The 24,988-nt window shown below is 49.6% G+C and overlaps 8 protein-coding genes across 8 annotated transcripts; 4 read left to right on the top strand and 4 right to left on the bottom strand.

Annotated features, from left to right (window-relative positions):
- Positions 1 to 2,456: 2,456 nt before the first annotated feature.
- On the top strand, positions 2,457 to 3,353 carry BDW70DRAFT_153633 (uncharacterized protein; the record flags this gene model as incomplete). Its single annotated transcript, XM_073739678.1, has 2 exons — positions 2,457 to 2,748; positions 2,830 to 3,353. The coding sequence occupies 2 exons, from the start codon at positions 2,457 to 2,459 to the stop codon at positions 3,351 to 3,353; spliced, it is 816 nt and encodes a 271-aa protein (XP_073591920.1).
- Positions 3,354 to 4,225: 872 nt separating this feature from the next.
- BDW70DRAFT_143930 (SNG1 family protein) lies at positions 4,226 to 6,026 on the bottom strand. Its single transcript, XM_073738178.1, has 2 exons — positions 4,359 to 6,026; positions 4,226 to 4,282 (listed from the first exon to the last, which is right to left on the bottom strand). The coding sequence occupies exon 1, from the start codon at positions 5,984 to 5,986 to the stop codon at positions 4,457 to 4,459; it is 1,530 nt and encodes a 509-aa protein (XP_073591919.1). The 5' UTR covers positions 5,987 to 6,026; the 3' UTR covers positions 4,226 to 4,282; positions 4,359 to 4,456.
- A 553-nt stretch (positions 6,027 to 6,579) lies between these two features.
- Positions 6,580 to 7,492, top strand: BDW70DRAFT_163858 (uncharacterized protein; the record flags this gene model as incomplete). Its single annotated transcript, XM_073741375.1, has 3 exons — positions 6,580 to 6,834; positions 6,887 to 7,142; positions 7,218 to 7,492. The coding sequence occupies 3 exons, from the start codon at positions 6,580 to 6,582 to the stop codon at positions 7,490 to 7,492; spliced, it is 786 nt and encodes a 261-aa protein (XP_073591918.1).
- A 510-nt stretch (positions 7,493 to 8,002) lies between these two features.
- On the top strand, positions 8,003 to 8,826 carry BDW70DRAFT_118698 (uncharacterized protein). The gene has a single exon (XM_073734712.1). The coding sequence runs from the start codon at positions 8,146 to 8,148 to the stop codon at positions 8,569 to 8,571; it is 426 nt and encodes a 141-aa protein (XP_073591917.1). The 5' UTR covers positions 8,003 to 8,145; the 3' UTR covers positions 8,572 to 8,826.
- Positions 8,699 to 10,036, bottom strand: BDW70DRAFT_163857 (uncharacterized protein; the record flags this gene model as incomplete). Its single annotated transcript, XM_073741374.1, has 2 exons — positions 8,699 to 9,481; positions 9,674 to 10,036. The coding sequence occupies 2 exons, from the start codon at positions 10,034 to 10,036 to the stop codon at positions 8,699 to 8,701; spliced, it is 1,146 nt and encodes a 381-aa protein (XP_073591916.1).
- A 493-nt stretch (positions 10,037 to 10,529) lies between these two features.
- Positions 10,530 to 11,634, top strand: BDW70DRAFT_163856 (uncharacterized protein; the record flags this gene model as incomplete). The annotated part of the gene is made up of 5 exons (XM_073741373.1): positions 10,530 to 10,693; positions 10,742 to 10,826; positions 10,942 to 11,217; positions 11,278 to 11,347; positions 11,417 to 11,634. 5 exons carry the CDS (start codon positions 10,530 to 10,532, stop codon positions 11,632 to 11,634), a joined length of 813 nt encoding a protein of 270 aa, XP_073591915.1.
- Positions 11,635 to 11,895: 261 nt separating this feature from the next.
- BDW70DRAFT_153630 (uncharacterized protein) lies at positions 11,896 to 16,721 on the bottom strand (the record flags this gene model as incomplete). Its single annotated transcript, XM_073739677.1, has 18 exons — positions 11,896 to 12,026; positions 12,125 to 12,197; positions 12,270 to 12,494; positions 12,555 to 12,900; positions 12,987 to 13,132; positions 13,240 to 13,392; positions 13,429 to 13,584; positions 13,648 to 13,964; positions 14,088 to 14,175; positions 14,248 to 14,418; positions 14,529 to 14,669; positions 14,881 to 15,042; positions 15,108 to 15,479; positions 15,580 to 15,606; positions 15,640 to 15,669; positions 15,779 to 15,826; positions 15,881 to 16,204; positions 16,281 to 16,721. The coding sequence occupies 18 exons, from the start codon at positions 16,719 to 16,721 to the stop codon at positions 11,896 to 11,898; spliced, it is 3,351 nt and encodes a 1,116-aa protein (XP_073591914.1).
- A 3,267-nt stretch (positions 16,722 to 19,988) lies between these two features.
- On the bottom strand, positions 19,989 to 24,226 carry BDW70DRAFT_143918 (uncharacterized protein). Its single transcript, XM_073738177.1, has 14 exons — positions 23,301 to 24,226; positions 23,196 to 23,248; positions 22,644 to 23,140; positions 22,535 to 22,590; positions 22,241 to 22,419; positions 22,014 to 22,189; positions 21,934 to 21,960; positions 21,508 to 21,871; positions 21,313 to 21,397; positions 21,197 to 21,255; positions 20,904 to 21,120; positions 20,718 to 20,835; positions 20,563 to 20,654; positions 19,989 to 20,492 (listed from the first exon to the last, which is right to left on the bottom strand). The coding sequence occupies exons 1-14, from the start codon at positions 24,082 to 24,084 to the stop codon at positions 20,158 to 20,160; spliced, it is 3,042 nt and encodes a 1,013-aa protein (XP_073591913.1). The 5' UTR covers positions 24,085 to 24,226; the 3' UTR covers positions 19,989 to 20,157.
- Positions 24,227 to 24,988: the final 762 nt, after the last annotated feature.

The following is a 24,988-nucleotide window of genomic DNA, read 5'->3' as shown; positions in this document are numbered from 1 at the left end:
TTGGCGATTACGGCTAGACCTGTTATTCTCTCAGCTTAAGGAAGATCTGTGAGCTAGAAGCTTACCGGCGAACTTCCAGCTACGACAAAAGCCGCCGGACAAGTCAGAGAACCTTGCGTTTTGCGACTGCCGGGAACGCTCTCGCTGTGACAAGCGTGCTAATTGATATCAGCAGTAAGAGCAAAGGCGGACTCTTTTGGACGACCAGCTCTATATCTGCATTGCTGTCTGACCACATCATACTGACTTTTAAAACAACCGCTAATGTGGTCTCTCTTGACGACGTTAAAGGCTGTTCTGGATTGGCTTACGGCAGAACAATAATAGACTTGTTCGCCTGCTCACAGATCCTACCTAGCTGGGCGACCTGTTTGGAGCAACAGGATCTTGTGGGACAGTTACATTTCTATGATTACCGCCAGAGCGATTGGGAGGAGAATCTGGTGATGCATATAGTGGAATAGGAATACGGCAGCGTAGATCCACAGCACAACGTGCAGCTCGACCGAGGCCCGCCAACCTTTGCTATTAAGGTTTGCCCGCTGATTTGGCACCTTAAACTCCTAGGAGAAAAACACGCTGTGCCGGCTGGTGACAGGCTGATCTCAAGAAGGCACGAGTCATGCCGACTGACACAAAGATCTTCCGTCGACATCAGAAACTACACCGATTGCTAAGCTCGACCCTTGCGCAACATAACGGTAATACCAAAATGTTCAACCGCTCGATGTCTTTATGAACCCTGTATATCTTGTCTGTGCTTCCTAATCAAGTCAGCGTGTTGAAATAGAGCACAGCTGAAGCCTTTATGCTGGATTACTTACTCAGACACCCTGACTCGTAATATCATATAAAAGACCTACACGCCCAAGACAACCGCCAGTAAAGTTACTCAGGCTGTCTTTGTTGCATGAAAATCACATGCAACCTATTAAATCAGGATGGAGTAGAGGATAGGGTTTACCTTGATGTAACTATATCAAGAGTGTAGAACCCCGGCTAGCTGCGCGCCGTATCCTGTAACCGTATTGCAACACTATCCAGACGCGAATAATCAGCCCTCAAGACCTCTACCCTCCAAAAGGGCAGCTACAACTGAACAAACCCTCACGACCCAGTATGAACCAGTTGTCGAACCCAAAACTGCGCAAATTTCTCACAGACGGAATCTACATATTGGGCGGCCAGTACGCTATTCTTATGCAATTTGCTCACCCAGGGCTGGCCCGTAGATCTGCCGAACACAGTGATTTCACAAGCCGCATCCTGCACCGGCTCAAGACTACCTCTCGCTTTCTTGTGGTAGCGGTCTACGGCATCCCCGAATAAAAAGCAGCCATCACCTGTGTCATCCATCGTTCTCACGCGGTTGTCAAAGGTGACGGCTGCTTCGCGGACGACCCTGAACTCCACAAGTGGACTGCCGCTACACTCTTCATGGCCCTCATCCTCGTGCACGAGACTTTCATTGGAAAACTGTCAGACGCTACAAAGCTCATTCTCTTCAAGGAATCGGCCATCTTTGCGACATCGCTGCGCATGCCCCCGGATATGTGGCCAGATACTTACGAGGACTTTCAGGAATACTGGAACCATAATGTCGAGAATCTGGAGGTCACCGACTGGGCGAGGCGGCTAGCACGCGATTTGACGTATCCCCGAGGGATCCCAGTTCTCTTGCGGCCAGCGCTGCCAGTGTCAAGGTTGCTGACGGCCCACTGGCTGCCAGAGAGGAAGCGGAGGGATTATGGAGGTATTTTACCCGACCCGAAGAGGTATCAGCGGCATTAAAGATCATCACTCTGGCCGGGAAGTGGGTGCATTTGATGACCCCACCGTTTTTGAGGTCCTTGCCACATCGGTATTATAAGAGGAATATGAGGAAGGCTGTTAGAAGAATTAATGAAACAGGGCATTGGTTGAAGAAGCGGAAGTGAGATCGGAGGACGCAGGTCATCTTTCAGTGTACCAGCCTTGGTGTTAACGTATCGTATAAATAAGCGGCCACGCATTGGCCACGTCTTTCCAGGGTCTATTATAAAGCAATGCTTGTTTGCCTCTATTTTTTGGGAAGCTCCATTGGGTTCATCCATGGAACTGAAATCATGGCTGCGGGCACAGCCGCGTGATCGGCGGCCATAATTACCCTTGAAGTCTTAAAAGTCAACCATGTTTTAGCCCCAGCAGGGAAGAAATCTTCACCAACCCACTTCGCAACCTTCAGCTGAGCACATAATTTGTCCTCTAATATAGCACAGCCGCTCGTTCATTCCGTTGTGAGGCTTGCTGGCCAGTAACATCAGCAGAGCCCCATTTTTGATAGTCATGGCATCTGCTAGTCCTGTCATACGGAGAATTAGAAAAGGAGAACACCCCTTCCCTTTCTCGCTCCTCCACCTTTCTTGCTCAAGGTGTGTGAAATGGGTCACCCGGACCCTGGGCTTTAAAGTATAACAATGAGATCATCGCTAATTCTTGGAATCTCCCGCCTAATCCTTCTCATATTATTATCATTAAACGCAGCATCAGCAGCAGACAACCGAACATGTTATATGGTCGACGAACAGACAATTGCCGTCGACCATGTGCCCTGCACCACAAAGGACACCACCCACTGCTGTCACAAAGATGATATCTGCATGTCAAATGGTCTCTGTTGGGCCCAGAGGGATGGCGATATGGTTTTATCCCGAGGCAGTTGTTCCAATGTGAATTGGGGTGAAGATTGTGTAGCTGCAAGACCATGTGGTATGCCCCCAGCCTGCTCCCATTTACCTACCTACCCTCATCCTACAGACGTGTCATGCTAATCTCATGACCGTACCACAGCCCGCGCAAATACATCAGGCGGATACCCCGTCGTTAACGCCGATATCGCCAATCACCAGTTTTGCTGCGGCTCCGTCGTAAGCTCCTCCGCGTCTGATGGAATCAAGTGCTCGGGCGATGGACCGTTCCCTGTTCCAACTGGCACCGTTATTCCGGGGGTCGCCGCGCTGGCATCCGTGGCCTCGACATCTTCTAGCACTCCCAGTTCCACATGTCCCGGTGGTAATAACAGCAACACCTTGTTACAAAGCTCGGAGAAATCGGATGACAAATCAACCAAACTAGGCCTCGGGTTGGGACTCGGTCTTCCATTGGGTATCCTTGCAGGAACTGCATTGATTTGGGGTGCCTGGGAGAGAAAGAAGGCAGCATCTGCCAGAAGTGAATTGGATCAGTTGAAGACTGCGATGGCCCACAATTATCAGTATGCTCATATACCACAAATGCAGGTGCCACCCCCGGTCGAGATGGGCCATGACGGGAATAATGTCGCGGAGCTGCCGTCTGCGGGCTACAACAAATGATGGAAGTGGAATGCCTGGGCATGCGACTCTGCAACTAGAGTTTATAACAGTGCGCTTTTCTTTTATTTTGTGGTTATGGACTTGAACGTATGAAGAATGCATGGGCAGATACAGGGTATGTGTATGATTAGTGAGAGTAGTATGGTGACGCGTACTATGACTGTAATATACCCTTCCTCGTTGCAAGTAGTCACTTTTCAAGTCTATATCAGACCTCTACCAGCATGGTAGTTGACTACATATTCGTTTAATCATCCGTGACCCGCTCGACCTCGGAAGGATGTGTAACGCTGCTATGAACCCTGGGCGCTGATCTAAGTGCCATGTTGACTTGAAAGCTTCCAGCGTGGGATATAACTTACGACAAATGACGCCCAAACGCCCGTAAAATCCGGGTGCTCAGGATGGACTCAAGAAATTGATGGTGTTAGTTGGTAGGCGAATCTGGCCAAGTCCTGCAACCCGCACAGACGCACGGGCTTTATTCATAAGAAGTCTAACAGTATATATATATTTTGTGTCTTCTTATTCCCTATTTTGATAAGAAATTCTGCACTTCATTGGATGATTATAGAATATATTTCTAGATTTATGTCAACGTTAGATATTCTCTATAGTTTCATAGTAACAATAACTTTTTCATTCAATGTGATCAGGCCGCCACGACGGTCATAGGACCTAGGCCAAAGATCGGTAACTGTCTTCAGGATCTTCACGCACAATTCTTTGTAGTTGATGCGAACCAAGTAACGCTTGCTTATTTTGAGTTGCCAGGATAGCCTGGCTGTCGGGGACGTTTTATGTCCAACGGCCTCCCACTGTCGAAGGGTCTGCCCACGGTTGGTTTTGATCAAGTCCGACGGCGGTTTGGTGCTAACCCGTAGTGGGACAATTTGGGGAAGATATTATTATGGCCATTAAAGTATAACCTACTGTCGGGGGTGGAGTATCAGCGTGCATATTCAACGCTCTCTGGAGATTATCCGGCTAATATAACAACGCTACCTTGCTATCTTCGCATCAGAACCCGATATGAGGCATGAATGCTGAATCTTGCCTGTCCACCTTCAATATTTATGATGCTTTCACACACTGAACCAGTCTTATCGTAAGGCGAATGACGGCCCCAGAGACCCTCTCCTCTGTGAGCTTGACGGTTCCAGCGTCATCTGCGACGTGACTCGCCAGATCGTATCTGCAAGCTCTTCCCGATCGGATTTGCTCCCGGCACTGCTCGTCCTCTGCGGATGGGCGCCGGATTCAACAGTCTCTTCCCGATCTATTTCTGCGCCGCCAGCGGTGCGCGTCTCTTGAACTGGGACAGTTCCGCTCTGGGAATTTGCAATTGCATTGGTGATCTTCTCCTGCAATGATTTTTCTTCGCGTTCGGCCGTTATCACGGCGTAGTGGGCCCGTCGATAAACACCAATCCCGCTGAGAATGCCACTAGACAGTTCATAGGCAAAAAGTACGGGTAGCGCATAGCCGAGTTGCGGGTTACAGCCACCGGACCAGATGTCAATCAAGATATTGAAACATGCGTGAGCGGGCAAGGCATAAGCCCATTTATAGAACGCTGGGGATAGCTCGAACGGGACTAGGATTGACGTTATATTGAGCACAACCCATGTTATGAGCCCCATGGGGACATAGGGTGGGGGTAGCCAGACAGCAAAAACGTCGAGGGTGAGAAAGTTCAAGTGTGCGAAAAGCCATAGAATGATCCAAGTCAGAGCCCACTGGTTCCCATTCACCTGCCAGCCAGCACGAAAAGCCCAGATGGCTCCAGTTGCACAGATTGAGCCAGCCAGAGCGTACACAGCCGAGATAATGAAGCGAAAAACGATCATGCGTTTAGGGTTAATACGCCTGAAGAGTCCAAATTGGGCGTAGAGGCCATTGATGGTGGCGAGAAAGAAGAACTCTTGAATCAGTATCAATACAACAACGAGGGTGTTATAGACCGCACGGGAACCCTGGACAGTCGGCTGTATGTTTATCGAGGCGAGCTCCCAAGGATTCGAATACGCAGCCACAGCAGCCGGGCTGGTCGCGTCGAGGGACTGGACGGCACCTGTACCATTGAGTTGCACATAGGCAACCCGTGCGGCTTCTGAGAGAGATTTGATCTGTTGAGCAAGAGTATCGATGACCGTCGGATATCGCGCCTCATTCCAGACCCAGGTGAGGACGTCGCTGCGATTGTAGGACGCGGCAGCTTGCGCGTTGGAGATGGCAGTAGCTAACCGGTCGGAAGCACCACCAGAGATGTAAAGGGCACCCCAGTACTCGATATTGCAGACCGCTGATCGCAGAGCCGCTGGCTGTGGGTACTGTGATGGAGGGTGATTGATTACAGTGGGAAAGCTATCGCTGCGCAACTGCTGGTAGGCCTGACGGACAGCATCTCCAATCACGCCGCCATCATAATCCACCAAAGCCACGTTGAGATTGTGAGTATGTCCCGTCAGCTGGTACAAGGAACCGAACAGATAACTGAAAAGAGAAAGGAAGAGCAGGGTCAAAATGATGCCCGAGCGAGCCGCCGCGCGGAGCAGAGCGAACCTCGACTTCCGGACCTCGGGTTCATTTGCGCTGACGCGCTGCTCTTTAGCTTTGGGATAGATTCTCATCTCGAGTAGCTGGGTTTGAATCACCCAACGGCTGCACGAGATTCATGCTAGTGGGATTTCCGCCACATCCCGAACGGTCTCACGAAGAAGTCGTGAAAAGTCATGTGACTTTTTGCTGACATCCCGTGACTGCTCTGGGTGGTGATCGTCCCTTCGTCCTAGCTGCTGCTGCTTTTCTGTAGGATTTCGTTCAGCGCTAGCGCCCTCTGCATATTAGAGGACTAAATAGCGGGGAAGACGAATATTACTTGCCCGACCGGACGACACTGACGTTTATAAGGTACCCGGTTGGATTCCACCGGCCGGCTTCAGAAACATATTTATAGAACCCACCGAGCATGGAAGGTCCTCCGTCACCAAGTCAGCATCGACTGCTCAGCGAAACCAGCCAGAGAGGTGTAGTCGAGTTCGTCGGTTGTTAACATGCGAGAATTGTCGCGCCAGAAAGGTAGTTCAAAGAGCATCCCGTAGCGTCACGTTCGATTGTATCGGCCTAATTACTACTACCGCAGACACGCTGCGATGGGACACAACCCAGCTGTAAAACTGGCGAGGTCTATCAGGATGAGTGCCGCTACGAGAAACTTCCTCCAATGTCGCAGATCGTGGCCATGGCCAAACGTCTCCAGGAAGCCGAACAGACTATCCTGAGGCTGCAACAAGCACTGGAGGCACAGTCCCCTGACTCGAACGGCACGAATATTGATTCACCCGATAGTGCTTCTCCTAGATTCGAGGCACGGTTGGGCATTGGAGGCAACTCGGCTCGCATGAGGCCGCGGAATCCGTCCAATGAGCCAGGATCGGAGGAGCTACTGTCAGACTTGAGTCTTGACGAGCATGGTATGGTGGGTCGTTAACTCAACCACTATCTCATGCTCGGAATCTGAATGGCCGTAGATATCATATTATGGCCCTACCTCGGCCGTTCATGAGTCCGCGTCCTTGGAGCCTCCATCCACGGACTTTCAGGGTTATGAAGATCTACCTTCCAAGACGAACATCCGAACACTGCTCACCTGGAACGCGGAAGAGTATCGATATTGGGAGGATTTTGCCCTGAGCAATGCTGCAATTGGGACCGTGATTCCTCGCGCCACCATGTCAACGTTGCTTCAAATTCCACTGGGCTTGGATCCCGCCAATGTTCATGTGGGTGTACCGGCCTGCCCTCCTGCGTAAGATGAGCCCTTCGCAGTACCATACCCTGAACATTAGCTGACAGGCGCAGGCGACATGACCATGGGTGGTCAGTATTACTCGCCGTTCCTCCTGACTGTCCTTTGCGCCCATGCCGCACGCTTTCACGAAGGTCCTGTCGGCGAAATGCTGATCTGCCGGGCACGGTTGCTACTAGGACAAACAGTGCAGGCACTCCTACAGCTCAGCGTGCGGGAGATGACATATGGATCCACTTCGAAAAAGCGTGGCTGTAGGGCTGAATGGCTTTCAGAATGGTTAGCGATCTTGGTCTTCACCACAACAGCGGCAAAATCTTGCACTTAGGATATCTGAGCTCAGAGGAGCTCGAGATTCGGAGAAGGCTGTTTTGGAGTTGTTATTTCTGGGACAAGGCGATCAGCCTTTACCTGGGTCGGTCACCCGTGCTGCAAGAACTGCCTTTCGACCACACCCCTGAGATTCGTAAGTTCCGTAAGTTCAATATAATGCGTATGATGCTTTGATAGGAAATAGTGGATACTTCGGCGGAAAACGAGGTCCGGACTCCATACCACGGGGAGTCGCTCAACTTGAGTCGAGTCTCGTCGGCCGGTATCCGCCATTGAAAGCGCACTCCATCTCTTGCTTCGAAAATCCATGTAAGCTCTCCGTCGTATTGAACGACATTATAACCCAGCTTTATTCCCGCCATGGTCCTCCGGATCTGGACGAGACACTGAAGATCAAGAAAAAACTCGACGAGTGGAGAGAGAATCTACCAGAGCACCTCAAGTACGATCCAGACAAGTTGCCCGCATATTGTCCACCGCCCCATATCATGTCGCAGAATCTTCTCTACCATACATCAATCATCCTTCTGCACCGCCCTTCTACTCGGCTTCTGAGCATCATATTGCCTGCAGGAAGGCTGCCGATAATTAGAGAAGATCCTACTCCTCTTCGAGAAAACCTTCGGCTTTAACCGGATTACATACCTGATGTCGTATTGCATCTACACAGGGGTGTTGGTCATGATAAAAGATGCCAAATCTGGAGATCTGGATGCAAATGGTAAGATCCAAACATTCCTGCGTGCTTTGAAAGGAGGTATAAAGACCTGTCCTTTAATCCAGCGGAGTCTCGTTATTATCAACAACAGTTTACAGTCCAGGACGCCCAAGCTAGCAACTGCGTACGATATTCCCACAGAAAGCTGTTCGGGCACTGCAAATTACCTCCCAGCATTTCCATACACTGATATGGCGGCGACAAGTCACTTTACAACGGACCGGAATTCAGCGGGAATGGACCTCGATGGGTTTTCATTTCTCGACTCATTCCCGGAACAGCACATTAGCACAACTACGGGGAGAATGGTATTTTGGCAATTTAATTATATCGATGGGCTAGTGAATGACCTTTAGATCCAGAGACTCTGTCTCTGTGCGCATGAATGCATGCTTCTCTACATTACACGTCTAATCTGCAAGTCTTGTGACTCATCCACAACATACAGCCACAATCTCCTAGGATTATCTACCCGTATCGTTCTCACCAAAGCGCCCGCCTTTTTCCACCGACCAGTCGACACCAATTCCTGCATTGGACGATCCAAGCTTGGTCGTCAACCTTTCGGTACTCCTGAACCTTGTTCCTGTCGCCGTCGGGCTTCATTGAAACGCCCCCGCTGTGTAGCCAATCACTTGCCCAAACGACCCTATCTGGAGCGACAGCAAGGAGTTCTTGGACGTAAGCATCCAATTCCGGGAGATCATCAAATCTGTATGATCCGCTAAGCTTTGTATACACTAGGCCGGATCCGAGCAGCTCCATAAACTCATGGTAACCCTCTTGCACCCTGGGAGGCCCTTTCGGGCGTTCTGGATGACCAATGTGATCGATAACAACTGGCACGCCTAGTCGTGGCACCACAGATGCAAGAAGTGCGATTTGCTCCAGAGAAACGTACAACTGCAATATCCATCCAAACGGGCGGATGGTATCCGCTGCTCGGATGAGCAATTCCACATATTTCGCTTTATCCACCCGTTTTCTTGAAGTTCGGAAATTCAGACGGATGCCTCTGGTTCCTGCATTGTGCAATTCCTGTAGTTCCGTGTCGGTCACGGTCTGGGGATCAATACAAACAACCGCGCGACCTTTGCCGTCCAAACAACGGAGAGCATCCAGAATGCGGGAATTGTGGGTGCCGTATACGGAGAATGCCACGAGGCAACTGTAGGCAATGCCCTGGCTTTTCTGGAATGCGAGCAGATCGTTGAGGTCGGCTTTCTTGGGCCGATATGGATGTGTTGGATGATAAGGGAACCTTTTCTATAATCAATCAAGCTATTAGAATCTAGAGCTGAGCATATAGTTGATAAATACATACTTCGCCCGCAATGTAAACGTGGCTGTCTCAAGCCCCTGATGGCAGGGAAGTGCCGAGGTGTGACAACAATCCCTTCTTGCTGGTTGGCGGCACTGTCGCTTGCAGATCGCAACCGTAAAGTGAAGACAGCTCACCCATTGATAATCGCAAACCTGGTTGATGTAACAAGCGAAGAGGGGATGCACGGCTCGTAGATCCTGGAACATGCGCGGGCTCTTTTCCCGGAAACTCGCCGGGAGCGTCACCGGATGCCTAGTAGGAATCCCCCAGTGATGCGCCCCCGGAGCGGGGTTTGGAGAAGCTGCCGATCGATCTCCAGCCCGTGAGCTTTGGTTGCTCCTGCGCAGGGTGTTCCCCAGATACTGGAGGATCCGGTGCTTGCAGGTAAGTGGATATATTGCCATGATCTGCCGCTTGCCCCGGACATGCCTGCGATTGATCCCCAGCACCGTGCTCATTTCTCCCTCCTGTTCATAAAACGAGATGACTGAAGCCATGGGGACTGCTGACATCTCTGGTATCATGGAGGAGTCATACTCTCATGATGTCGAGAAGACTGAAGCTGAACACCTGCCGGAATCAGTCGAGAAGGGAGCAGTAAATCGAAACGACGAAGAGTGGCTCAAAGCCCAAAGGCGGTATCTCTGGAAACTCGACAGCATTCTCCTACCCGCCGTATTGACTTTGTACTTTTTTGAGCACCTCGATTGAGGCAACGTCGGAAATGCTAAACTCTACGGCTTGGATAGCGGACACTAGTCTAGAGCACGAATTACAAAATTGTATCGGCCAAGTCCCCGGCAGTTCTGCGGGGAGTCCGGGGAACGCCGGGGCTTACCCATTCAAGATGCATCATATCTTATTTCTGGAGAGCTCCGGAAAGGTCGTTGCGGGGACCCCGGATTGACAAGGACCAGGCCCCTTATAAGGGGTAGACAGATCGCAAGAACAAGTGGCCAATTTCTTATTAGCAGCGACCTCAGCTGCATCATGTCATATCTCAATCCCCTGCCGCCGTTCATGCATGGCATTCTTGCAAGATGGGCATGTGTTTCCCTTAGTGCCATTGCTGTACTTCCAGGACAGTTCAACCGCTATGCCTTCGAAGCTCTGTGGGCAACTAGTGAAATCTCTGACCCGAGTCTGTTACGGACGTAAGTTTCTGAATCGATCCCTCTAGACACAGCTGATTGAATGTTTAGGCTGTCCTACCTCAACACTACGGAGTTTGTGGCCTACGACCAGAGGTTTTTCGACATTATCGGGCCCAATACAACGATCGAGCACGTCCAGAAGCCGGCCATTCAATTGCATAAGGCGCCTTGCTTCAGTAAGCACCGATCAACTTTTCTTCGTTGAATGGGGCCCTCCCGGCGGAGATAATGGAACTCACTCGTGGCAGTATCTACTGGACGTAAAGACGAATGAATTGCGGAAGATCACAACTGACCCACCGACGTACAACGCACACGGGTGTGTTGTTTACGACGGTTTTCTTTATGTGGTTACGGACGGGTACGATGATGAGCAGTCCGGACAGCTGGTCAAGATCAATCCGAGGACTCTGGAAAAGGAAGTTTTGTTCAATAATTTCCTCGTTCAGCCGTTCGGTAAATTCGACGATTTGGAGATCGATCCACACGGGAACTTCTATTTGACAGACTCTAAGTCAGGATGGGTACGTACTCTTCACGTCGGATCCGGGATCCAGATAATGCTGGTCGCTAACGGACGACAGGGACTGGGAATCGTGGACTCCGCAATGCCGACAGACCCAACAGTCTACTTCGTCGAGCGAGACACCTTCTGTAACGGCGGACCAGCTTTATAGGTATAGGTGCGATCCAGGCAGATCAGGCCATGGGGTCTGGTCATAGTGACCTTTTTGGCCCAGTTGGGAGATGCTTGCCTGGACACGTCTCTCACCTTCCGCATCAAACCTGTGCACATTACAAACGGAAACACAAATGGCGTTGCTGTATCCCCTGATGGCAATGTAGTTTACATTCCGGACACGGGCGTCTCGAGTTACTACCCCGTCACCAAATCCCCGTACGGCAAGCGCGAACTATGGACATTCCATGTTTCACAGTAGAGGGCAGTCTTAACTAACAAACGGCTGCTCTCGAATCCCATACTGTATTTTTACGACGGCGTGCTTGTTCCAAGGAACGGGTGGGTCTTCTGTGGTGCTGGGGATGGCGTGGATGTGCTTGACCCCGAGTCTGGGTTTACCCTTGGGACTATTCGCGTTGGGGGAGGAAGAAATCTTGCTGTGAGCATAACGCTGGGTCGGAACGATCTGTAGATTGTTGGTCGCGGTGGTGTTTGGCATGTCAAGGGCATCCGTGATTGATTAGACCGTAAGTGGTAGGACCACTCGCGAGAGGACCGTCTTAGCGCCATTCCAGGGTGCAAGATCTGGGTACTCCGGGTGATCAGACACCTTTCTACGGATCGTGCTTCTCCAATTTGCGCGCGTAAATTCTGACAGCGATATTTTCAGGAGCAGCTCGAATATCTGTGGCAGATATCAGTTATGTTCATTGTACGTAGCAGGCAAAAGGGAAGCCGGAAGTTGAGACGGACAAATAATTCTCCTATAGCACCGATTTTAATGTCGTGCTCTATCTGGCCACCTGACCTAACTCCAAAAAGCTAGTTCTTGACCAACAGTTTCATGGCCGGCTGTTTCGAGTCTTCGTAGGGTTTCGTGAAAAGGGAGTAGACGGAAAGTTTGATAATGTCATCGAGTACTCGAAGGTAGTGACGACCGAGAACAGGTGAAGCAGCTAGGCTAGAATAAACCTCCTGGACGTACTGAACCGTGAAAGGTTGAGGGGTAGGTAGTACGGCTCTGTGGTAGCTGACAGTCCTCTCCTCCGACCCTTCGATAGATTCATAACTCGATCTTGGGGTATAAGTATCATTATCAAGCATGTAAGTCTCCCTAAACTCAGAGATGTCGCGGCTTATTGGTAGATCTTATGTCTCCTCATCTTGTGGCTCAGGTACGTCAGGAGAGCTCCTGATGATCGCATGTGCATCAAGCAAATCGTCAATAAAATCTCCAGGTGTAAGAAACACTAACTGGAACGTCAATGGCGCTTCACGGTCGCGAAGCGCAAAGTAGCGCACTAATGCCTGAGGGAGGTGTAGGGAATAGCAGCGCTTGCGGTCGTCTGTGTCCCTGGGAATGTAGATGCAAAGGCGATTACTGCCACAAATATGCACCAGTCCCGAGTCACTCTGCACCGTAGCTGCAACCTCATTCAGCTGTAGCTCCAGAATCGTCTTGAACCCACCGCTCAGATAGATAGCGGCTTTTTCAGCCTCTCCAGGTCGAACGCAGGGCTTGATTCTGGGTTTGCTGCGTTGTAGTGAAGGACACATCTGCACTATCTTCTAGCTACTGATCAGGAGCTCGATTGATGAATGTTGACTTACCTGTGGATATGCCTTGACTTGCTTTGGAAGGCCCCGGTCTCTGTGTAGGAAGGGCCTTCGGCTGGGTCTTCTACAACTGTCCTCTCCTTGACTGCGGTGGATGTGTATCGGTCTTGCAAACCCAGGAACTCCAGCAATGGATGGAGCTATCTAATTTCCCTAAGAGAGAAATCTAGGAAGGGGACTCTGCCTTGGAAGGCAGACCTGTGTTCAATGCGATCTGTGATGAAAAATGTCTCCGTGGCTCTATTACCTTCACGGGGCCTCCCGGCATCACAACCGGAAAGATTCTTAGGTTAAGAAGGTCCTCCCGGTTACTGAGATATAACTCCACTGATCTCATCTTGTGAAGCGTTGATGTGATCTTGACAATGTCCACTGGGCTTTCAGATAGAAAAGTTCTGAGCTGTTCGATATAGGTCGCAGCAGTGGGGTTGCTTACTTTCAGATGATTTTGAAAGAAGTTTTCCAGCTCGGAGTAAACTTTACTGATGCCAGATTGCGCCCCAGTCCTAGGAGTCTCAGTCCATAGACAGTCCGCAGGTGCAAGCCATCTACTCTCGGCTGGAAAGTATATAAGGGATAAGCGGGCGAAATGCTGCCGGGCGTTCTGTCAGCAGAGATTACTGATGGGGTAAATACCCTCGGAACCTCACCGTACTGATTCACTATCCTTGTGGCTGGTGATATTCTTTGCAACCAGTCCATCTACAACCCCCAGGTCATCTATGGATATATTTGAGACGATGTTTCGCTGATCTATTCGCAGAATGTCAATCTGTGACAAGTATGCGAAAATGTCTGCGTCAGGGATACGAAGCACGTTTCTAAATAGATGCGCTACGTGCGGATTATTTGTATACTGAGGATATTGTGCTAGTGAGCTCGAAAGACATGGGTGTCCGTCCCAATAACAATCTTCGAGTTCGCGGAAGCTTGTGGATCGCTGCCCAGTCTTCGGTTTGCAGATAGGTGTATCTGTTTCCTCAAAATGACTGCTTATCGTCAACTCTCTTCATTCTCAATGCCGCCCTGATGATCAGAACCTACCGCCATAGCTCGTCCTGCTTATCCACAAACCGGATTGGTAGTTCCACGTACACGTAAAAAAGGCCGACTCAACTTTGAGATCCAACTCATCCTTGTGGACTAGGCATTCAATTATATCGAAGAAAAACTCGATCGTCGGCTGTAATGTGACTCCGATGTTGGACAGAAATTTTCACCCGTCAGCATCGTATGTTGCCAGCTTATCTGGGACATTGAGAAAGTAGGGGACATCAGTCTTCACATTTGCGTCGGCGACAAGCCGCTGCATTTCCTTGGAAGGGTAGTAGGTGTATCTGACACGATATTTTGACTGATTCAGACAAGGTACCTTCATATCCTTTAGCAGGCTGATGACGTTTGGAGTGAGCTCTGCTGAATAGCCCTCCCAGGATTTCTGCAGTATGGCTATCAAGGTCATCGGGCGATACCACGCAAGGTACGCCGATAAGTCTGATAGTTTATCGGTTTGTGGGTGCTTAATCCTTGGGATACGGCGGACTGATGCTGCCCGTTGAAGCCACTGTTCCCAAGTGCGTCCATGACTGAGCTTCCCCGCGGATACAGCCTTACTATAGGCATTGTGTATGAGATGAATCTCGGGCTTGGAGGTATTCTGAGGTGTTGGTCCGCCTGCTATGAGCTGTGCCAAATCCTTTATGCCATAGTCACCCAAGGTCTCGAAATACAAGTCATCCTTTGTTACACGAACGCCGAAGGTTGGCTAAGCACGGTAAACTGGTATTCCATTTCTATCCATGATAAAAATGCGCCTATCGAGTCCTTCGTCCTTGACCAGAGTATGGAAGAAGAAACGTAGATGACTGACTTAGTTGTCTAACGTCACCCCACCGTGTTGATCGTATCTCCTTAGTATAGCCTTTATGACACAGTCTGGCTTGCAATGCGGCACCTCTAGCAGCTCAAAGAGCTCTCTCCGGGAAGGTCTCTGGAAGACCTGTCGCCCAACAAGCAGTATCTTCTTCAGGTCTTTTGGAATGGGATTTCCCTGGTCATCATCGGGGAAATATAGTCCGGTCACTTCTGCTGCGGTAAGAACCCCCCCGCAGGAACCAGAGGCATTGCCATAATTCGCTTATGTACTTTACTTCCTTCGCGATTGTTCCTCAGGGCACGCACGAGAAAATCCGCTACTCTTGTATGCCAATCGTCATCTAAAACTGGATCCATGTACTTTGGTTGTTTGCCCTGAAGATAGGGTGTAAGGCGGTCGAGGAAGCTCATGGTCGGCAGGCGGGTGACACCTAGTTCGCGTAGGTTCTCTGCATGTCCAGCACAAGAATAAGACAGTGATAAATAGACAGTAGGCTGTATACCATCTAAAAGTGGCTTGCCAAGCCAATCACAGTGGCCTGAGGAAAGGTTATGAAGGTCCACGGGACGCTTCAGAATAGAGTTGCCAAAACAAAAGAGTACCTTGGTTTTCTTAAGTTACTCAAAGATCATATCACGAAGTTCTGCCCAGAAACAGTCGTAGATGTAAGCACTAGGGAGATACTGGAGCCACTCATTCATATGCCAGCACGCCTTGTTTGCAGAAATATCTCACTGCCTTGACAAATAAATTGCATATCTACTCGCGAACGGCATAGTTCCTGGGACAGAGATGAACGACCTGGCGATTTGCTTGAGTGATAAAGTCCGATTATATAAGAAACTAAGGGACGATCAGCAACAACATCTTTTGTGGCAACTCAGACAAGAATTGGATAAATCGAACTTACATTGAAGCCTTCATTACGCATAAGAAGAAAAGAATAGACGTACTGAGACTCGATGACTAGTTATAGAGGCTCATCTAAAGGAAAAGCAGGAATGAGGTCGACCGCGTGCTGCTCTTGACGGGTGTGGTGAGCGGGCAAGTCAGTAAGAGTCTGCTTTTGCGTATAGTATATCTTCTTCTTCTCAGCCTCGCCGCTCTGCTTCTTCAGAGTTGTCAAACTGGCCGTCATGTCTTCTTCGCGCTCATACGTAACTCGTGATTCTAGCGTGGGGATCTCTATGGTCAATCTGCATAGCTGGCGGAGAAAAAGGAGGAGAGTGGCTGGTGGAATCTCCTTGAGCTCGCGTGCCCTTGTGGAAAAATTGTTCGAGTCGAGGACCCAAAGGGTAATGCGAGTTCTTATGGAAGAAGGCAGTTTCTGCGGAGCCTAGTTGTACGGCGTGATTATCGCCAGTCCACCGTCTCCCCGGCGATACTCGAAATAGAAGGAGAATGGCCCGGACTGGATGCAGACTTTGTATGCGATTTTGAATACGGGATTTGAATCCAATGCCCTTGTGCCCAATATACCCACCTTGTTGTTTTTTCGAACTGCGATGAATGCTACAGATTGCGTGCACATCGGCTTTAGTAAAGCCATCCTCATTCGAGTCGACGGTAAGTCGATCTTGGTGCAGGGTGAAATGTAGAGGTGGCTCGCGATGGTTTCTTTCCGCTATATTGTAGCGATTATCCTCCGCATCTTGGATCAGTTCGAAGATATATCCCGTATCGGCGTCATATAGATCCTCGGCTACATGTTCTATCGAGCTGCCAGCAATGGTCTGGAGATTTCTGAGCGCTTTCACTTGGTCCTTGGGGACAACTTCGAGGTTGACACCGCCATTTCTTAATTGCACATCATTAATGATGGCTTGGGCCTCCTTAACCGATAATGTTCTCATTCTGAAAGAGGTAATTGTGTTTCGAAAAGTGAAGGGGAAGTTACATCGCTGGTCGCTGCGTCAAAAGGCCGCTTTATTGCCCGTTTCGAGTAACGATGGCGCAGCCCTCCATCCCAGACCAAAGCGCTAAACGAAACACTGTGGTACTGAGTCGGACCCATTCATGCCTCTAAATCTCCTTGATTCATTAGCGATAGCGAAGTTTAGCGAAAGGATCCGGCGGGATCCGCAGCTACTTTGTGGGTCGATGGGTACTCGAACGTATGGGTCTGAGCTTGCCCCCTGAACCGAGAAAGGCACCTCTCCTTACTGATCAATATACAGCACCTCTCTCGTCCTAACCTCTATATTCTAGTTGAGCATCCCGAGCACTATCATTATTAACTTTGAACGATAAAAGGCCCTTTGGTGTCTATACAGCAGCTCTAAAATTTTTAGTTAGGAGATTAGGACTTTCATTATATCTTTTCGTTGAAGACGTGGTCATATGACCTGACCGATATGGTAACTACCCAGATAATCCACATATTTGAATCTCTCCATCTATAATCCGATTTCGAACTAATCCAAGGCAAATTCAAATTGTGTCACTAACCCCGCTCCATTCCGCTTCGTCCCGCTTCGACCCGCTCCGCCCCGCTCCGTTTCTATCTCTCACCCACAGCTACGACAGCTGGGGCCCACACCCTGTACTGGTCGTAGTCCTCGGCATTGTTAGAACCAAAGGCAAGGACTGCTGGCTGAGCAAAAAGTACAATATCTTTCCCATCTAGTTGATGATCATCTTCGTTCAGTTTGTGGAGCCGATGTGCTCTCACTACTGGGTCGCCTACGTCGAACATCCGCGCGTCTGGCACATCCCCCTGGCTTTGGCAAACCATGAGTGACCGCTGTGCCCACAGCCCTAATGCCAGGAAAGCAGCTGCAATGTACAGACACTGGAGCTCCATGGTTCGTGAGGCTACCACACTGGCCTTTTTACGACGACGGAGAAGACCACCAGCCGGGCTTGAAACGAATTTGGTCCAAACTCTTGGGACATTTTATTAAACCTGTCCTGTAAGAAATTTGGGCGGCTATTGGCAGACGACCTCCATAGCTCTAGCAGGGTCTGGGAGCGCCATATGTGACCCTTAGATTCATTGACTATCGCCGAAATTCTGTTAATAGCTTTCATGACAAGATCAAGGATGGCTTACTCTGCAACATGGACCGGTATATCATCATCAGGCCATCTCGTTCTCGTTGGCCTTCTTGGCCATCGACATTGCGAAACGCGAAAATGGGTTCGCGAACAGCGTTCAAAGATACGCTTCGCCAACAAGGCCTGCACGAGTATTGCCGGGACTTTTGAGTATGAACATAGAATGCCTCTAACCAAATTTTCCCAGCTCTCTTGTGAAGTATGCCCTCTGAGTTCCTCGAGGATTAAGGCCTTGTCGCTTGCTGTAAGTTCCAGCAATCCTCAAGGGAAGCCATACTATGTCTTTGGGCTCAATTGTATATCTTCTCTCCCAGATTAGCTATATTGTCTCGTACCGCTTCACCTTCCCAACATCCTTTTGCAATCATGGAGCTTAGGGTGCTCCCCCCCTGGAGAAAACTATAGCCTCTAATCTCCGATTTTTGTCCTCGGCCACGGCAAGCTGTTCCTGAAGACCACAGATAACTGCATCCGCATCACGCAGTTTTATATTGCTTGTAGCTTCTAGCCTCTGGATATCTGCCGTGGCCTGTTGCAAGTTTTCCTCCAAAGCTCGGATACGAGTCTTTTTTTCGTGGGATAAGGCGTCGAGGCTGGCACTAAATTCCTCGGTGCTAGCGACTAACTCATTCGTACTCTGGGGGACCGACTCGTTTTGCAACATTGGCCTTGTCGCGCGAAGGGTAAGAGCACCGCCTTCTAGATGTTGGTCGATTTCTAGCGCGGTCGCTATGTATCTGCATACCTTCACTGATATGTCCCTGACCATCAGAATTGATAGCGTGTTGCCTATCGAATCGAGTGTATAACTTGGCCTAGGATATGTTCTAGTGTGGGAAAGAAAAGTCAATCTCGAAAACAGGGAGCTGCGTACTTAGGTGAAGCTAGTAGGTTTATTGTAGCGCTGGTCGGAGATGGATGGTGTTAAGCTATTATATAGGGAGTTGCTGCGTCCTAGGAGCACCCGGTAAGCCCTCACCAACAGGACCGGCGCTAATTGAATGGCCCTCGCTGCGTGATTCCCTGCTCCTAAAATAGCCCTTCTCCTCGTAGAACATAACAAATTTTAATGAATAAAAAGAGACAGATTGGCGGTCTGCGCCAGGAGCAGGGAGGATCTGTTTTGGAACAGGGGCTAGAAATCGGAGGTTCAGCATTCCTTCTAACAAGTCAAAAATCATATCGTATGGTAAATCACATTGCTTGCGGACCTGGGCCGTCTAGAGGTAGACCCAAAGGAGACTATTGTGGGCGTTGACTACAGCACTAAATTTACCGTAAGTTGATGCATCCTTTGACGGTCGTGGCTGAGATTCGCTAACTAAAATTGGCCGGTTATAGGCGCTATGTGACTTCCAATGAAACGGACCTGAGCAATATCAAGTTGATTACCACATGGCCTTGTCCCTAAAGAGACACCGAAACGGCCTCCAAAGCCCTATAACGCATCGCGTACGCCTTTGGGAAAACTCGAATCACCAAGAACCGAGGGAGATACCAGGTTGAGGCCCGCCTGATTGCACACTCGTGGACAAAGCTGCTTCTTTATCAGGAGGATCCTATCACAAAATAAAATGATTAGGCTCTCGATTCTGCTTTGAAAGCCTCACCACAGCCAGCAATTTTAAGCCAAACCAGTACTAACCAGACTAATCAGGGTGCCCGCAAGTAGGCTTATCATGTACCTGGCCAGGCCATAAGCATCCGCCGTAAACTTCCGACTGTCGGCCTATTGAACATCTACCGAAGAAGACTCGAGATCCTTACACCTTTCCCCGAACGTACTTAATGTGTGAGCATTGGATTGAGTTTACGGCGAAGCATAATGGTAAAATATATACTCTGCGTCTACATGAGTGTCTCCAAGTCATATCTGGAGCATCCCCAGTACAATTGTAGGGCTCTGCCTATAAGGCAAAGATACTGATGTTAAGCTCCAGTCATCCCTCCAACATTGGCCGGGTTAATGAGCTGTAAGACCAAACCATCGCGATGATACGTTGGTGAGGAATCCACCGAGCACTTTAAATATTATTAAATATGCAAGTTTTGCTCCTGGAAACTGCAAGCCACACCAATCATTTATTGGAGGTTCCATGAGTTATCAATACACGGAAAAGTTTAAAGACAATCTGGCAAATTCCCAATATAAAACTTCCCATAGGTTCCCTTTACCTCCCTCGTGTCAGGTGTATCATACTGCATCCATCAAAAGTTAAACAACCTTTACACTCAGTTAGATTCCACCACCTGAAGCTCAACCTCCCTTACAACCCTTTGAGCGCGATCCAGTGCCTCCTGAATGAGTTCCACCTGTCTCTGCACTTCCTGTGTATGTTCAGGGTCCTCGCCAGCTTCGGATACGTCTCCCTCGACGGTAACCGCAGCCTGCAAATCACGAGTCAGATTATCCACTTCGTCGCACAGCTTCTGATGAAGCGGGTTTAACGTTCTCTCCATCAACTCATCGTAATCGGCGGTTATACTTCTGGCAAAGTTTGTAAATAAAGATGAGGATGTAAGATGTCGGTTCATGGTTTGCTTGCGGCGGGAATCGCTACCAGCACCTGTTTATAGGCAGTAATTGATGATTAGTCGGAGTTTTGAAAGTACTTCGGCTAACTTTGAATATCGTACCGTATTGCTCTCTGCAGGATATATAAACAGGACGCATGACACCCGCAATGTAGGAACTGTCATGGCCACCTATGGCGTCGAGTTTGCACTTCCTAGCGTTACAAGTCAATAGTTATTTTCTCGCGTGGGATGGAAACTAGGGGATGACTACGTACTCTGTTGCGTAGCACAGGTCTTCTAGTGCATTTTGAATGGCACGGGCTATACATCTCTGCCGCGCTGCTAGATTTCGGAGCAGATGCCGCAAAGTCTCGGGTGAAATATCAAGGTGTTCTATTTTAGCAGGTGTGGTTAGCTGGACGTAATGACGCTTCCCCATTCCTGAAAGCTTGGGATACTACCGTCAATAGAGTCGCAGATTCCTTGGAACAATCTGGATACTTCTTCGGCAACCTCGTCTTTTTCTCCTTCCAAGATATCGAGGATAGTATCCCATGCGGCCGAGAGCTGAATCCTTCCCCGACCAAGGACTTCCTCATTCCAGCACCGGTATGCCTGCTTTGGCGTCTGATATGTCCCATTGTTGCGACACCAAGCGGCGTATGTCGAATGGTGCCACTGCCACCAAGACGCCCCGTTAGGTACAGCGGTCTACATATTTACTTTTTTTTTTTTGGGTGTGAAGCTGACTTACGGTTGACCAGTCCCTGCTCGCCGCGACTGCTCCATCTCGCCAGTAATTCCGGGAGTTGCCTGCGTCGGGATTAATATGGCACTTAGTTGAAGTTAGGAGGAATATCTATCGCTCACGTATTGTTTGTGTAATTGAATCTCTAAACTGTCGCTCCAGGCTAGTTTGCAAAAGGCGGATGTCTGATCCATGAGAGGAAATTCTCTAAGCGATGTCAGTAATGACGTTCTTTAGATTGTGGAGGTCTATCCAAACAGCCATATACCCGGCTAGGAAAAGAAGAGGCTCACGACTCGGCAAGGCAGTCACCGTACCTGTTGAAGAACCTGTTCAGCATCGCTCAAAACACCACGAAGGACTTCAGCTCGGGTGTGAGTGACTGTATCAGATCCCGCTGCGGCCCAGAGAGATACAGAACCCAAAAGTGCGGGCACTTGAGTCTGAAGAAATTCCTTCGTTGCCCGAAGCTGCGCGTCAGCAGGAACGGACTGACAGTAGCGACGAAGGTCTCTGATTCCACTAAGCTGGATGTATGCATTTGCTCGATCTGGTTCCTGCGTGCGGTGGTCGGAGTAGAGCGTGTTGCTCACGCAAAAGACGCGGGTTCTGTCACCATAGGTACGCTTCAGAGAGCTCGTCACTCTCTGGTTCCGTCCTGAGATGAGGAACTGCTTCAGCCTAGCCAATGCGTGAGTTAAGGCATATACTTGGACTGTGCAAAGAGTTAATGAACAACTTACTCCAGCTCAGCTGCCTCTCTCTGGTCACTGCGATAATGTTGGGTCATCGATCTAATCTAGCAGCAGAAATGCTCACTAACCTTAGGCTGGCTTCTTCTGCAGCGAGATTTAGACTCCTTCTTCCAGTAGACCGTCGTCTGAGAGACCGCGTATTCCTGATTTCCTGGTCGAAGTTTCTAACCCGATGGTCAAGATTGCGGATCTGCACTGCTTCTGTTGCAGAGGCTGTCCGTACTGCCTCTCTAGCATCCACGTCCTTGCAGCCCTTTAGTCCTCATTCTCTCTAGTTGGGAAAAGGGTTACCTGCCTCCGAGCGAGTACAAACAATTTGCGTTGGTTGACCTTGCACACATCGGCGAATGATATCACTTATTGATTGATCTGTTGTACATCGGCTTATCGTGCTGACAATGAACACCTCGTCACAACTGTGGCGAAGATATCTTTCAGTCGCCCGGATTCGAGCGTAGTTTAAATCGCCGAACCCTGAAAATCTGTCAGCCCAGACCCCTTTGCAGAGGAAGAAATAAAAAAAATAAACAAAGAAACATCATAAAGAAAGAAAAGATAAGAGAGGGAGGTAATGTTAAAAAGACATTACCTGGAAGATCAGCCAGAACCAAACCAGTGCGCAGAATTGGTGATCGCAGATAGACCCTAGATCGTCGCCATTAGACACTTATCATGATAACCTTATGACGCCTCCAAACCTGATCAACTTGACGAAAGGCCATAGAGCCGTTCCACCACTGCCACCATGATCAGTCGTCAGGCTATCCAAAAGGTCCATGCATTCATCAGCATGATTCGCCACCTGGGGCTGCTCGAGCCTGTCGCGCCCCCCCGGTTGGCTATTCAACCTAGCTATAGCCCATTCGATTAATGTTGAAACAATAGACTCCGCGGCATCTTCTCCATCCCTGGACAGGAAGTCAAGGTCAAGCTGCGGCTGGTTAGGAAATAGAGATCGGAAGGTATTCCAGGCCCTTGTGGCAGCGATCCTAATACTCTCCTGTTCCTCCACTTGGGTGACTTCCCGATAGGCATCCGTGTAATATCTCCTGACGTTCGACAACAGTTCCTCAAAAAGCTCGCGGATCTCTGTATTGTCCATAAAGTCCGCTTTGACAGTATAATTATCCGGATACTTTTCATCCACATTCCTAAACTCGGTGACAACAGTGGTGCAGGCAGCCCCATCTCCGCTCTACATTACAATAAGTGCCTTCCATCACCAGACAGAGATCTATTCGTTGACTTACTGAACGCGCAAGCCCATGTTCATCAAGGATAGAATTGATAACGCTGCTCTTCCCTGCCAAAATAATTAATATTTCCGTCGTCATCCCCGATAGAAGGTGACTTACCTGCTCCCGATTCACCAATAAACCCCACGGTCCGTGTTGCAGGGTACGAAAACCGGCTCGCCCCCAGCAGTTGCTCATACAGACCATGAATGTCACTTGTTGGGTCATGCGCCAGCTCGCGCTCACCAATAAACTGCGCGAGGTCCGCGATTTGACCTCTCACGCTCCGCAGTGCATTTTGGAGCCGAATATCGTATATCGGAGCCCGCGGAAGCTCCTCTTCCCGAACATTGTAAATATGATCACCGTCATCATCCTCGTCTCCATCATAATGCCACGATGCGGAACTACTGTTTTCATCTGAGACTTCAGCTGCCGCCTCGTCTGGCCCCGCTAAGACGAGGTTTTGTAAGCCGGAGCTCACCCCACCCAATGGAGAAGTGGGTGTCTGTAACGTTTCCTGAGGCCCGGTTGTGGGAGCACTTTCTGGAGCGGGGGTTGCATTGTAGAGGTCCATGTATGTTGTCCGGCGAGTGGTTGGGGTCAGCCCAGAAGCTTGCGGGCTGTTGGACAAAGAATGCGCAGATTGAGTAGCCCCGTGGATCTCTCCTTCACTTAGACGTAAATCCTGGAACAAAGCTTGCGTTGTAGGCGTGATGGAGCGTTGTTTACCTTCGTGGTCAGCCAAGTCAGTTATAGAGGAAGTAGGTGTTATTTGACCCGTTGAGGAGGGGCTGTAAGATGAGGTGAGCTCCACAGACGGCAGAACATGGTCCTGGAGAGGGTTATGCGAGGAACTGCGGCTCCTCGATGAAACCCTGGGACCTTCGGCGGCGTCGGGCATACTGATCTTGCAGGCAATTGTCTGTCCGTCCGCTCGCTGTGTATTCCGAAGGTGACAGATTAGAAATTTAGGGATAAAGTTAGGGAACAATAGAACGGGGTCAGAGAAAGTTTCGCTTGGTACACAGCCTGGTTTATCTAGAAATCCTTGTAGAGTAGGAGGGGCGCGGAAGGCCAGTAGGTGGGGGAGTTATGGGGCGCTAAATGTCTGGATGATGCATGTTGCTGTGCCGCAAAAAGTCGAAACCAATTAGAAGCTAGTTTAAAATAGTAGGCATGTTCGGCACCACCCAATTCCCAAGGCTTGCCCCATATCTGCTACAAGTGGTGTATGGCTAGACGCTCAGCGTGAAATAAGGATAGCCCATCAAGGGGCTTACAAAAGCTGTACACGTGTGTCTATTTTCATTATGCCCTTCGGGTAAGCTCACAAGCTTCCTCGTCCAGACAAATGGATCTAATGGGCCCTGTTCTGTGCAAATTTCCCTGGCCCCTGGTCCCTCCCAACGTCAATCCCCAATCTCCTTGGAAGCTGACGTGCGTTAAAATGCATAAGTCCCCCATCAGTGTGTCAAGTGAAATAGAAAACATCCTCCGGGAATGTGTTGAAAGTTGGGCCAGTTGAAGGATGTCTTTCGTGGCTCTGAACGGCCCAGGAATCCTCCTTCTGGATTTCCTCATTCACCAGGGGCGTATTAGCACTAGATCGTTTTAATCTCATATACATCTTGCTGGCTGGTGATCAACTGCCCTTGTAGCCTACTACAACAATGACAAGCCGATCTCCCAGGGTTGAGTCGGGAGTAGATAGGTACCAATCATTGTATGTTTAGCCTTGGTCTAAAGGTATCCGCCAACCAACTGCGTGGGCGCCCATGCAGTGCCGCGAAGGCTCTAGCTTTATC

Source organism: Aspergillus foveolatus (genome assembly GCF_047715535.1).
Source record: "Aspergillus foveolatus strain CBS 279.81 unplaced genomic scaffold BDW70scaffold_82, whole genome shotgun sequence".
Lineage (NCBI taxonomy): Eukaryota > Fungi > Ascomycota > Eurotiomycetes > Eurotiales > Aspergillaceae > Aspergillus > Aspergillus foveolatus.
This window is presented reverse-complemented; position numbering and strand designations above follow the sequence as displayed.

What these genes read in the sequence shown, in the direction of transcription:
- BDW70DRAFT_143930 (XM_073738178.1), bottom strand. Translation starts at nt 5,986, where the DNA reads ATGAGAATCTATCCCAAAGCTAAAGAGCAGCGCGTCAGCGCAAATGAA.
- BDW70DRAFT_118698 (XM_073734712.1), top strand. Translation starts at nt 8,146, where the DNA reads ATGTCGTATTGCATCTACACAGGGGTGTTGGTCATGATAAAAGATGCC.
- BDW70DRAFT_143918 (XM_073738177.1), bottom strand. Translation starts at nt 24,084, where the DNA reads ATGCCCGACGCCGCCGAAGGTCCCAGGGTTTCATCGAGGAGCCGCAGT. An exon ending in AACATGGGCTTGCGCGTTCA is followed by an intron (nt 23,141 to 23,195) that starts GTAAGTCAACGA and finishes ATTGTAATGTAG; the next exon opens with AGCGGAGATGGGGCTGCCTG. An exon ending in AATCTGCGACTCTATTGACG is followed by an intron (nt 20,836 to 20,903) that starts GTAGTATCCCAA and finishes CTGCTAAAATAG; the next exon opens with AACACCTTGATATTTCACCC.